This window comes from Pelmatolapia mariae, linkage group LG3_W, assembly GCF_036321145.2.
Source record: "Pelmatolapia mariae isolate MD_Pm_ZW linkage group LG3_W, Pm_UMD_F_2, whole genome shotgun sequence".
In the NCBI taxonomy this organism is placed as follows: Eukaryota; Metazoa; Chordata; class Actinopteri; order Cichliformes; family Cichlidae; genus Pelmatolapia; species Pelmatolapia mariae.
In genome coordinates this window covers 18,122,851-18,136,946 of record NC_086229.1, presented here as the reverse complement: position 1 = coordinate 18,136,946, position 14,096 = coordinate 18,122,851, and the positions used below count along the sequence as shown (strand labels likewise).

At 39.6% G+C, this 14,096-nt stretch overlaps 1 protein-coding gene across 1 annotated transcript; it reads left to right on the top strand.

The window, feature by feature from the left end:
• Window positions 1-9,761: 9,761 nt before the first annotated feature.
• On the top strand, window positions 9,762-11,399 carry LOC134621089 (nuclear factor 7, brain-like). The gene is made up of 2 exons (XM_063467524.1): window positions 9,762-9,901; window positions 10,015-11,399. Exon 2 carries the CDS (start codon window positions 10,020-10,022, stop codon window positions 11,397-11,399), a length of 1,380 nt encoding a protein of 459 aa, XP_063323594.1. The 5' UTR covers window positions 9,762-9,901; window positions 10,015-10,019.
• Window positions 11,400-14,096: the final 2,697 nt, after the last annotated feature.

Here is a 14,096-nt window from a genome sequence, read left to right as displayed (position 1 = left end):
CTGTTAGTTGTAAACAGTGTTAAATATTTTCTTGCCGTCTGTCAGACAGACATCTGTCTGAAGGTATATTTAAGCATACCACTATGGAGAGACAGCACACTTCAAATGATACACAGAGACACAGATAAGATTTCTGCAATGTATATATGTGAAAATGAAGGATGTTTGCATGGATGTCCTACTCCCCAGAAACAGGAGCCAGGGACTCCAAAGACATTATCCTGCCCAACTGTAAACACAGCTTTTGCTTGCTGGAGAAGAAATTTAAGCACATTGGCAAACAAGGTGGTCAAGAGCTGTCCTGCGTACCTATTTATGCCCTGTGTGATCCAGCATCACCTGCTCTTATCTGCAACTGGACCAGCTGCTCTATTTAAATAGAAGAGTGTTGTCCATTACCTTTGGTCCCTATTGACCATGAGAAGGTCTTCCTGATGCTCATTGACTATGATTAGGATTTCACATACCTCTGTTGCCCACCAGCAATGGAGAGAGTCTTCCTAATGGATCATTTGGTGCAGCAGTTGCTAGGAACTCGCAGTGCACTATTTGCATGTACAGCATACACAAGCTTTACAAGGTTAAAGACAGCTAAAAGAAATGTCCTTTATTCATAGTAGTCACACATGTGACCACTTGCTGAGCACTCGAAATAACACAAACACAAAATACTCCTTTTCTGTTGCCATCTTGTAGAAGTGTATACACTGTCATTGTCTGTCTGCCCTGCGTACAATCACTGTGCACCACAGTGATTGTAAATAGTTTGGATCATCTTTGAGGCTTTGCACCCCTGATGATCTACCAGGACAAACTCAGCAGTGTGTGAGGAAGAGGAGGAGGAAGAGCCAGCAGCAGCTGACAGATGGAGAGAATAGACAGACTGTTCCTGTTTGTGAAGGACTGCTAGGAAAGTTTAACATCACTAATTGTCTGTCCTGAATCAGTCTTATTAGGTAATGTTCAAATAATGTTATCATTCCAGTGTTTTCAGTGTGGGAGAAAGTACTCAGGGCCTTCAAGTTACACACTATGAAAGGCAGCAACAAGTTTAATATTCAGAAACCTAAAGTATGTATCAGCAGCAGAATGGACCTAAAAATAAATGTTTGTTTCAGTTCTATAAAGCTTATATTATAAGCTTTATAGAACTTTATATATATTATAAAGTATTTTGGATTAGTAGCACTGCTGTGTTTGTTGCATCATATTGCTGTAATTGTTTATATGCTTTATATATTCTGAGGAAAGTTGATCTATAGTGTTACATCATATTCTATAAGGATGTTATGTGTTTGTATATTTTCTGCCCAGTTTGACCCATTTAGCAGAAGTCAGCCTGTTTAAGGCTCTGATATCTATTCTGTATGACTTAAAGCAGTTATGACATAACATGAGGTGAAAATGAAAACTGAGGAGTGCATTGAACAATCAGTCCCCGTGCTTTCCTTTTAGTAAGTTGTGTAGATTCCTTGGTCTCACTTCCTTTGGATTATTTGGTGTAGTGGCATGCTTTTCATCATATATTCTCATGAGAATGGGTGCAGCACTTGGATATTCTCAGTTAATTTGCACATTGGCAATGTTCACCTAGCTAGGATCATGCAATGGAACCAGTGAACTGTGATGGCAGATTTCTTTTCTCATGTATTAATCACATATTTAATCATATCACATTAGTTATAGTAATATCACTTTCTCACTTTGCTATAGTAAGAGCACTTCTGTCACTAGTTTACATGCATGTGGAATGTTAACACAGTGAGGCCATTGTAATGAGAGACGTTAAACAGATAGTGAGACTCCTTCTGCTTATCAGGGAAGTAAATCCTTAGGTGACGGTCAAGCAGAAAACAAGGTCATAATTCTCTCTGTGAGGGAGGAGGTTGGGTAATGGCAGACATGCGATAGTTCACGCTGACGTCTATTCCAACGTAGGAAGTGTTATGAACAGCTGATTGGATCTGTCATGGGACAGAGTGGTCCGTGGGACCTAAGTGGCGTGGAAAGGCTGACCTGTGATCTGGGGGTTTCAGATGGAGTGTGATGGCAGGAGGGCAGGCAGATGAGGCACAGAGTGATTTCCAGACTGACTGCTTGGTATCCTGAGTCCGAGGGTAGAACGTGAGCCAAAGGTTTAGCCAAGGTGAATCCAGAAACTCCAGCACAAGAAAGTTTCGTTAACAAGGTAAATCCCATAGGAACTTCAAACCTGAGGGTGTGCAATAGTTGGAGGAGGTGGCCCAGCCCAGGTGCGGATCCCAGGCGGATTCAGGAGCCTCATGGAAATTCCAGCCACCCACCACAGACCATGACAGGATCAACAAAGCGTGTTTCTGGAATATTATGTTTTGGTGCTGCAAGTGCTTTTTATGCAATTTTTGCAAAGCTATATGTGGAAGGAAACCGTGACCTAGGACAAGCTGATGGCATAAGATGTAACTACAACTCCTCTGGTTTCATATGCAATATATATAAATAGATATATACATATATATATATATGTATATATATGTATATATATGTATATTGCACTAGCTTATGTGGTTGCAGTTCTACAAGGATTTAAAGATAGTTACACAAAACGGAGCGTGCCCGCTCCGACCGGTCTTAAAGGGTTAATAAAACTAAATAAGATCAGAGTTGAAAGGCTGGAGTATTATGTACGTGTTTCACTGTCAGTATCTTCATGGGGATTCAAAGTCCTGAGATAAATTAGTGTAGAGGTGTGTAGAGTAGAGTGTAGTTTTTCAGGTCTATTTTCTGTAAAAGCAAAGCTTGTCATGCAGCCGGAAGAACGTCTTTGACGTCAGCAGAAACTTTGTCCCTAACGTCCATCACCGACAGTGCTGCAGGAGACGCAACTGAGGGCCGATTCCATTACCTGGTTGAGCCTTTCAGTTTGGCCATTTGATAGGTGATTATAGGCTGAGCTGGGTTTGACCTTGACTCTATGGTCTGTACAGAAGATCCTTCAGAAATAAACTGAGTTCACCTTTTTAGGTAATAAAGTAAGCAGAACTGGAGAACCTATCAATGACAGAAAGGATCATGAATTTTCCAGTGGAAAAAGGTAAATAAGCAACAAAATTCATTCAAAGTTCATCCCGAGGAGCCTGCTGGATGTTCGCCTTGATCTCCCAAGAGACAAAACCAGTTTTGCACATGGCAGGGTGGAAGCAGTAAATGTGTGTTATTATACTGAGTGCTAGAAAAAAAGAAAAAAAATGTCTCTCATCCTTTATAAAGTGTGCAGAGTAAAGCAGCGAGTGAATGGTACGCTGTGGGGGGGCAAGTGGCTGTACAGAGCAGTTCCTTCAGCCCTGCCACTGACAGCCCATTTCAGCTGCAGTTCAACTTTACAGTAAGTACAACACTGCACAATACTGCATTACAATACTGCACATTGCACAGTGCTATGTATGGATTTGAAATATTATTGGTGACATAGATTGCAGAGGGTTTGGCAGCATGCTTACACATCGCGAATGATAACTGCCAAAGGAATTTAAATATTTTTAAACAGATAGTCCTCCTGAATTTCTTCTGAAAAAATTTGAACACGACAGTAGTCCAGAGACAGTGGTGCTCTACCTGATCAAATGCCTTTCCTTGGTTGAGGGAACTCAGACCAAAATGAATGCCCAATAAATTGCTATCTTTTATTGATCTGCCAGAAATACAATAGGACTGATCAACATATACTGTTTGATCAATCACTTTTCTCAACCTGCATGCCAATACCTTTGAGAACTTGAGAACCTATAGTTTGCTCCAATTCTTTATTTCATAAAAATCTCCCGTAAAATTACAGTAAAAAAATAAAGATAAAAATGTTGTACATAAGACTTTTGTTTTTATTTTATTTTATTGTAATCTATATTCACATTGTTTTAATCTACACTGAGGACCATGGGAGTATTGCAATTTGCCATCTATTCTTGGAACATTACAATACCTCCCGCAGTTCTTGTAGATTTGAGGCATGCTCCAACACAGTGTTCCCTTGCTCTTAAACCTCTGGAAAGTTATTAAGAAACTCTTCACTCATCACAGAATCTTCCCTAAACTCATATAAAGCTTTGAAAAATAATCTACAGCTCTTTTTCATAATTCAGTGGGTTCAATCAACTCTTTCCATCCTCATCTCGATTACAGCGAGGGACTACAAATCTATTCTGGGGTGCTCGGCTGAGTCTGAATAATAAAGGAAGAGTTTGTGTGAATTCATAACTTTATTATAAAACAGCTCTATTAGCAGTTTGCGTCATTTCCAGGTTTGTGGAGGAGATGTTTCTTAAGAAGATGTTCCAGCTAAGATGTATCTCATCTTAGCTGCTTTTCCACAAATAGTTCTGTAACATCTTTAATGACTGAGCCTTTGCCTTGGGTTTAATAACTAAAAGCGTCACAATAAAATGGTGGATTACATTAAAATATCTGATTATATTAGGGCTTTGGGGGTCCATAGGGACTAAGTAAAGTGCAATACAAATACAGGCCATTTACCATTATTCACTCTAAATTATTCTTGGACACTACAACAGCTCATCCAACTAATTAGGTTGCTTTTGAAGGTAATGTTATGATGAGGATCTGGTTGAATAGAGGTTTTCAAATGTGAAAAGAGTTGATGACATGTTCAAACGGCATATTACCCTAATATTAATCACGAGGCACTGCATGCATGATGTTGTGATTGGGAGCTGAGCCCAAAGTATGAAAGTAGAACCAGTTTTAAAGTTAAATAGCCGCCGATATCAACTGTAAAACTGCTATAGTCCTTGATTATTATTTTTTCATTTTTTAATTCCTACTCATCATATTAAGGTGTACTTTGTGAAGTCTTTGTACAGTTTAGTTCTCTATCTTTTATGATGTTTTGTAACTTTTAGATTTTGTTTTGTTCTTTTGTGATTTAACTCTCCAGAATAGTTTTCTTCTCAGACTTTTCGACCAGAGAGAAGCAGCAGCTGGTGCGGTCTTCTGCTGCTGTAGTCCATCTGCTTCAAGGTTTGATGTGTTGAGCACTCAGAGATGCTGTTGTGCAGACCTGATTGTAGCAAGTAGTTATTTGAGTCACTGTTGCTGTCCTATCAGCTTGAGGCAGTCTGTCCATTCTCCTCCGACCTCAACCAGCTATTGTCTCTCTGCTAATCAGAATCAGAATCAGAATACTTTATTAATCCCCAAGGAAATTAGGGTTACAGCAGGCAGCACGCTAATCGCGCATGCGCACTTACAAAGGAACCTTCTGACCAACTTTACACAAAGATCACATTGGGGAGACATGTCAGAAAGGTAGGCTGATAGGAAAAAAACAACGAAAATACATAACATGAGGTGAGAGGAGGAGAAAAAAAAACTCCACTCAGACTGAGCTCCTAGTGGGAGAACAGTTTGATAACAGAAAAAAACACCTCAGCACAAAAAGCACATGACTATCAATACACCATAGAAACACAAGACAAGCAACAGGGCTGGGTAAAGGGTGAGAGAGAGCCAGTGTAGACAGCACATCCAGTCCTGCCGCATATCTGCGCTGGTCCAGTCGACCGTCATTTTCCCTGGTAGGGCACAAGCATCAAAGGCGTTTGGAAAGGGAGGGGGGGATCAGTGTGTGCATATCAGTGTATGTGTGTGTGTGTGTGTGTCCAGAGTTCAGCTGAGACAGTGTCCTTCGCCCCGCCAGGCTAAGTAAACAGTCTTTGAGCCAACGCAGGTGGCCTTGCATGGAATGGGGGAACAGTCTAAACACAGTCAAGGTTACACTCTGAAATATTACCTGATAACAGTCGTTATCAGGGTGTTTTTGTTCAGCTCCAGCCTTGAGACCGCAGCTGGCGCCGAAAGGGTCTCCGCATGAAGTGATGGCGGTTTTTACTTTAGTGCGAACAACTGCCTTGCTATAACAAATATATTGTAATAAAACAGTTTAATATCAAATGCAATTCATACCAATAATGGCACAGTCCTAATACCAAGCAGCAACGTACATGGCTGAAAAAAAAAAGGTGTGTGGCGTATTTCCGTTTTGGGGGTTAGATTTTGGAATGATGTTGATGTGTGCATAAAAATTGCTTTGTTGTCTTCAAAGAAATGCTTTACAAATTTGTTTTTAAAGGGTCATATATAAGAGTATTGTTGCTGTTTTGTTTGTTAATCTTATTTTTTTCTAGTTGGAAAGGAGTGTGTCTTTAATGATAAGAATACAGGCCAGGCATAAATATAAACAATGCTTCAGCCTGAGCCTGTTCAGTCATTATTTGTAAAAAAAAAAAGAAAAAAAGAAAGAAAAGGCATGGTTGTTATATGAATGTATTGTAGAGTCTGTGTAATATGTGATGACTGAATAAATATCATATGATATCATTATTCAGAAGTCAAAAACGTCTCGAATCACACGTGTCAACTTTTACCAAATTTCAATGTTACATATTTAACATTTCCATTGCTAACAGGTGATATGTGATAATATCTTAGGCCATGTTATACCCCTGATTAATGATTGTGATTAATGATTGTGATTAATGATTGTGAAATTATTATGTAGTTTTAGTTTGCATTATTCTCCTGAATTAGAAGAAGGTGATAATTATTACACTTGTTAAACTGATTTGTATCACATTAGACTGCTGATTTATAGTGAATGAATGATATTGTTTTATGATGCATTATACTGCTGAGGTATAAAAAATACTGTTTTCAGAGAGTCAGGACCTAGCTTTTTCTGACATTCGAGGAGCCAGAGAGCACATTCCACCGGAGCTTCACTCCCACCGTTGTTGAAGGCAGACAAAACAGGGAGCCAAGGCCAATATTTAGGCTTTTACGACTAGGTGGGGGTCAACAGTGGCTATAAGAGTCTGAGTAATGCTCCACCATTTTGAGTTTTACAGCTGATGCTGCAGCGAACATCTCCCACGCGCGTGTGTTCAATGAAAAATCTTTGTTTGACCTAACCCTTCTGAGACCTGTGTTTTTGTACTCATCCTCAATATTTGAACCCGTTTAACACAGGCAAAGTCTTTTGTATTATTATTAACTCACAAATACACTCTGTGCTCGACAGAGACAAAGTACACCCACCTCCGGTTGTTTTGTGTGTGCATGTCTATTGATTGTTGCACAAGGAAGATCTTTCTATGTCATATTCAGCAAGTGATGTCGGTCAGTCAGTTTTTGCATGTCCCAACTAGTTTGGATCACTTGTTTAACACCTGACTAAAATATTCTCACACATTCACAGAAACAGTACAAGTCCAAAACCTGAGTGGGCAAATACAGTCAGCTCACTGTCAGTCACCAAGTTATATCCATCTTTTTTAACCTTAAATACTATGCCCTATTCTAATACAGACTTATCCTTAATTATTATGAACAATATTGATTTTCCATTTGCCAAATGAAGGACACTTTAAGAAAACAGAAAGCAGCTCTCTCTGTCATGGATCAGTCCATCTACCAGTGAGGAGTATCTAAGCAAGTAAAAGATGTGCTAATTCAGACAGTAGCTTCTTCCTATTATTTATTTATGTGCCTTTTGTTGGTCACGAGCCCACAGGTGATCTGTACGAGCTGTTATCATGACCTCTGTCTGTGTTTGAAACACAGCTGATCTATGAAGAGCCTGTTAACTTCATTTTAATCCTGCTATAGAGAAGCTGGCTGCAGTTCACCCAGAGGGACCTCACAGGACAGTTCTCAGTGGACATTTAGTCTGACTGATATGTTTCTATGTATGTTTTCAGCTGTGTTTCATTCCAAAGTTCAGACATCAAGCTGCCAGAAGATGTAAAGGTTACCGATAAACCTGATTTCCCCTGTATGGTCCTCATGAAGCTCAGGAAATAGTCTGTGACAGAGTGATGCAGCTGTTTAGTTTAAGTGGTTCTAATATATTGTATACATGTAAATATTAATTAAGTGTGTCATATTTTCCTTTTTTTCAGAGATATTTAGCTTATTCGTTGGTTTTGGGGTCCCTTCACTCACCTGAGGCAGGAAAAGTACACACAAGCAAAAAAAAAGATTTAAAAGAACAAACGGTAATATTAGGGCAGCTGGGGTCCCATCAAAAGCCCCTAATAACAAAACACATAAACAGTCACATAAAATACAGATGTTTTGAATATTTTAAGAGGAAAGTAAATTAAAAATACACTTGTTCAAGTTTTTAATTTATTTGAAGTTTTGTGTATTTTGACTTATTATTTAAAATTAAAATGTTTTTGGTGATGGGGGTGTGTGCTTCTCTACACCTCAGGAAATCCGCTATCAACTCCTTTGTCTTTGTTACGTTAAGCCGTCTCATCACCTTTGGTGATAAGACCCACCACTGTAATGTCGTCCGCAAACTTCACAATGGTATTGGAGTTGCTAGTGGCCGTGCATTTGTAGGTGTAGAGTGAGTACAGGAGAGGGCTCAGTACACACCCCTGTGGAGCACCAGTGTTGATGCTGCCTGTCTGACCACTTGGCGTCTGTCAGACAGGAAGTTAAGGATCCAGCTGCAGAGGGAGCTGCTCAGTCCTAGATCCTGCAGTTTCCTGTCCGGCTTCGAGGGAACGATGGTATTGAATGCTGAGCTGTAACCTACAAACAGTATTCTCACATACACGTCTCTCTTCTCCAGGTGCGAGAAGGCAGTATGTAGTGTTAGGGCTATGTTAAATGGTCAGAGTGCTAGAAAGAGCTTTTCCCTATCATATATCAAAGATATAAGACAGATATAAAATATGTCTGATCAATGTGTTAGCAGAGATGTAGACTGAGTAGTGAAAATGTATATTGTGATGCTTAGATTTTGTACCTGCCCATCACCTGACTCACCTGAGACAAACCGTCTTTTGTACATGATCCATCATCTGTCACAGACTAGAGGCTCCACATAGATTTGGACCCAAAGCACACTCAAACAAAATGCATGAACTACATATAAAGTTTGTTTACAGGACAAAAGCAAGACTTGACTGAAACACCAAGAGAAAAGAAATAAATCTTGAAATCAAGAAGCGTACCTTAACACAAGCAGATGTTTAATCAGAGAGTTCGTTGTATTTACCAGTTTCCAAAGGACTTCATTGTCCTCATTTAAGTTTAAGCAGAATGTAATTGTGTCAGAAAAGTCCCCGAAAGACACAAGTCTCAAGCATAGTTTTTTGGCAGTTTTTAACAGTGTCACATCTTTTTTAGGTTACATTTTGCCATGACATCAGCGACCAAACTGTTGATGATAATCACATTCTTGTAAGGTTTATGTTCCGAAATCCTCCATTATGACTAAGATTTGGAAATACAGCAAAATCAAAATCAGGGCTAAAATGAAGACATCCATCCTAAAATCATACAGGATGTCTCATCACTCACAAATCTTTAATACTGTACGTATTTGTGCTCCGAGGTAAAGGGTGTTTTGACTGGCCCTTACTGAGGTTAGCAGTGTTTTACCCAAAATTAGTGAGTCAGGTGTACTGATGATTACTGATAATTAAATCAAATCTTTTAGTTATGTGAGAGATCTGATAGTTTTGCTTCAAAGTCTAAATAGATTATACAAAAGTAATTAAAATTAAGAGTAATGCTGTGACATGTGTAGCTGGAATGGAGGAAAACCTGTTTTATAGCTTCTGGGCTGCTGGAAGGATGAAAGTCTAACTCTGGAATTAAGCACACGTAGGCTACAGGTAAAGTAACATTGTTCTCCTCCTCTCACATCAATGAAATGCAACAAAACAAGGAAACTGTCTGTTCTTCGTCCTCAGTAAAGAGAGACGCACAGACGATCAGACTGAGTTCAGACCAAACTAGCAGCTTCCTCTGAGTGAGTCCAGCTACAGGAGAGAAAAGTGGAAAACTCCAACACTGCTGCTTCAAGCTGCTGACGCTCCACACACTGAATGTGAGTTTGAGCAAAAACACGACTCAAAGGAAGTTTCAGTGAAGGTCGTAGAGGAGGGAGGGGAGCCAGGACTGACTCTACTTCCTGTCTGCTGTTTTCAGCTTCACTCACAGACTCAATGGCTTCCAGATCAGAGGAGGATCTCTGCTGTCCGGTCTGTCAGGAGGTCTTCAGAGATCCTGTTATTCTGTCATGTAGCCACAGCTTCTGTAAAGACTGTCTGAAGAGATGGTGGAGAGAGAGACCAACACACGAGTGTCCAGTTTGTAACAGAAGATCTTCAAGGTCAAAACCACTTTCAAACCTGGCTTTAAAGAACCTGTGTGAGTCGTTCTTACAGGAGAGAGATCAGAGAGCTTCAGAGGCTCTCTGCAGTCTGCACTCTGAGAAACTCAAACTCTTCTGTCTGGACCATCAGCAGCCAGTGTGTGTCGTCTGCAGAGACTCAGAAAAACACAGATTCAGACTCATTGATGAAGCTGCACAAGAACACAAGAAGGAACTTCAGGAAACTCTGGAGCCCTTAAAGAAGAAGTTAAAGGTTTGTGAAGAAGTTCAAGTGAAGTTTGATCAAACAGCAGAACACATTAAGGTCCAGGCCCGACACACAGAGAGGCAGATTAAGGAGCAGTTTAAAAAGCTTCACCAGTTTCTAGCAGAGGAAGAGGAGGCCAGGCTGACTGCACTGAGGGAGGAAGAGGAGCAGAAGAGTGGGATGATGAAGGAGAAGATGGAGGCTCTGAGCAGAGAGATAGCAGCTCTTTCAGACACAGTCAGAGCCACAGAGGAGGAGCTGAGAGCTGAAGACGTCTCATTCCTGCACAACTACAAGGCTGCAGTGGAAAGAGTCCAGCGCTGCCCCCTGCTGGATGATCCACAGCTGCCCTCAGGAGCTCTGATAGACCAGGCCAAACACCTGGGCAACCTGACCTTCAACATCTGGAACAACATGAAGTACATGGTCTCCTACACTCCTCTCATTCTGGACCCAAACACTGCTCATCCAGACCTCATCCTGTCTGAACATCTGACCAGTGTGAGACGAGGAGGAGAGAGGCAGCAGCTTCCTGATAATCCAGAGAGGTTTGATCATTCCTGCTCAGTCCTGGGCTCTGAGGGCTTTAACTCAGGGACTCACAGCTGGGATGTTGAAGTTGGAGACAGTACACGGTGGGTACTGGGTGTGTTAGAAGAACCTCTACAGATGAAAGGAATTGTGCATTCTCAATTATGGAGATTACGGTTTTATGAAGGTAAATATTCAGCATGGTCACCATCCGCTCCAAAAACTTCTCTCTCAGTACAAAAGAAGCTCCAGAGGATCAGAGTGAATCTGGACTGGAACAGAGGAAAGCTGTCGTTCTCTGATCCTGATACTAACACACACATACACACCTTCACACACACTTTCACTCACAGGATGTTTCCAATCATTTACACTGATGATGAGGAAGTGAAGGTGATGCCACTGAAGGTGTCAGAGGAGCAGATTAGTTGAGGATGATTATATATCTAATAGTGCTGTCAGCGTTAATCTCGTTAAAATGACATTAACGCCATAACAGCATTGAGGCGGTAAATCTGCGTTAGTGAGTTAATGCGGCTCACCCTGTGCAAGGGCTGTCTTTTAGTTCTCACTGTTTCTTTCTGTTTCTGCTGTCCACCTTTTCACATGGAAAATCATTTCACTGTTTCTCACTGAATGACTCCCCAAACTAGATTTGAAATTCTATCAAGTTTCTAATCATTACAAGTGATTCATGTTTCTATTTGATGTGTGTAAATGGAGATGATTTAGTTTGCTGGGATATGGACTGACATGTGTTGAATGGGAGGAGCAGTTTGTTGTTGTCTTCTTGTCTGTTTATGACAACAATAAACTAGTGCTGTCAAAATAAATGTGTTAACACAGATTAAGCCGTCATCACGATTAACGCGATACAAAACAATTAACGCTATTAACGCATCTGGAGTGCAGAATGACTCAAATTCCCTGAAATGTTTCTGTCAACGCATTTCGGGCAGTTTGTCCAAGTGGAGTTACCTTTGCACATGCGCAAATAGCAGTTGATCTGGTAGTGACGGGCAGCTGAACCAATAAACTTTGGGAAGACAATAAACGCACATTGGCCCTTTCGATGGGAAATTTGAGTATTGAAAAAAATAACAAGAAGGAAGCGTTGACCGACATAAAGTATTATGCACATTTTGCAAGAAGATATTTTCTTTTCACTGAAGCACTTCCAGCTTAAAATATCACATTGACGCGACGTATACGTTAGCCCAGGGATGCTGCTAGGACTTCGGCTAATGCGTCACCCAGCTTGTGACAAGCCACTCGTGCACTTTACATAGCTTTGGTTCCTCGTTTCAAGGACTTGAAGTACCTCCCCAAGAATGACAGAGAGAGAGTGGATAAATGTTTACAGAGTTTTTTTGTTAACATAAATGTTCAAGATCTTCAATAAACATGTTAAGTGTCTACATTTTACCTTTTTTCAGAGTCTGTTTGCTCATACAAAATGAACTGTGATTAATATAGATTAAAAATGAATGATATTTAATCGTGATTAACCAAAATTAATCCACAGTAACCTTGTGATGAATCTGATTAAACATTTTAATTGTTTGACAGCACTAATATATATTATATATTAGTGTATACTTACCTATTAGTATATAGGCTTTTTTTTTGAAAAAGTTGCCTTAACAGGAGAGAACCTGTGCTAAAAGATTTAAGAAAACTATTCAAATTCTCTTTGAATTTAAGCATACAGTCTTTGTTTATTCTCCATTTATTTCATTATATTGCATAAATGTCTGTTACAAGCTTAAATATAAAGTTGAAAAAGTGTAATTGCAGCCAGGCTATTCATCAAGTAATTGCGATTAATCGTGATTAATGACAGAAAATTGTGAGATTAATTAGTTATTTTTCCCTAATGTTTGGCTCCTGACCCAATCTCTGATCTGTAGGTATTTACAAATATTATATTTGTGTAGACCACAGAATTGAGATAGTTTACTAAAGCTAGCAAACAAATAGTCCTACTGTGGCTTTTAGAGTCACAGCCCGCTCAACAGGAATAACTGCTAATGGTATTAACTTTAATTCCTGTTGCGCTATTGAGACACACCTTACATCACTAGCTTTTGCAAAAATCCACATCCACAGTACGTGAAACTGGGAAGCTAAACAATAAATTCTAAAATTTAGATTTAAAAAGTAGTTTTTTTTAATATGATTTTTGTAATTTTATTATTGAAAAAAACAAAGAAAGAGACTAAACAAATATGTATTTCTGATTTGGGGGTTGAATTGTGAATGATGTTGATGTGTGCATCAAAATGTGAAATTAATTTTTGGTCTTCAAAAGAATGCTTTACAAATTTGTTTTCGTCAAGAAGTCAAGTCAAGTCTTTATTTGTCACATGCAAGTTGCCCTGCAGTGAAATGGGACCACATGTGAGGGTCACATGTGTGCGTATTGTTGCGGTTTTATTTGTTCACCTTAATTTTCTCTAGTTGGAATGTAGGGTATCTTTAGTGATAAAAATATAGGCCAGACATAAATGTAAACAATGCTTCAGCCTGTGCCTTTTCCTTGAGTATTTGTAAAAAAGGCAGAATGTTTTATCACTCATAGATCTTTAACACTGTACTTATTAGTGCCCAGAGGTAAAGGGTGTTTTGATTGGCCCATATTTTGGTTAAAGCAGTGTGTTTTACCCAAAATTTTTGAGTCAGGTGTAGTAATGATTAAATGAAATCTGTTATGCAAGTTTAGCTTCAAAGTTTGAATAGTTTCTACAAAAGTAATTAACATATGAGCTGGTGCTAATTATGTGTGGTACAACTAATGTTTGCTTATTTAGTTTGTATACCTAGTCACGAATACCCAAGCTGCGGCAACATCATGTGAAATCCCTGAAAAGTCACAGAAAGACAGGGGTTGAGCGAAATGCTGAGGAAAAACATTACACCATGAGTTTAATGAAATGTGCAAAGCTGGCACAGGAACTAACAAAACTGGATGCTCTTGCGAGTAATGTACTTGGGTATTTAGTAAGTGCATATGTAACATATGTTAAACCACAGTCAAGGGATAGGGGAAGGTAGCATAAGGGTTAAAAAAAGAAGGGACCCTGCCCTGGTCCCCAAAACCATACACAGAAAAACCAATTTCTTAAGTGA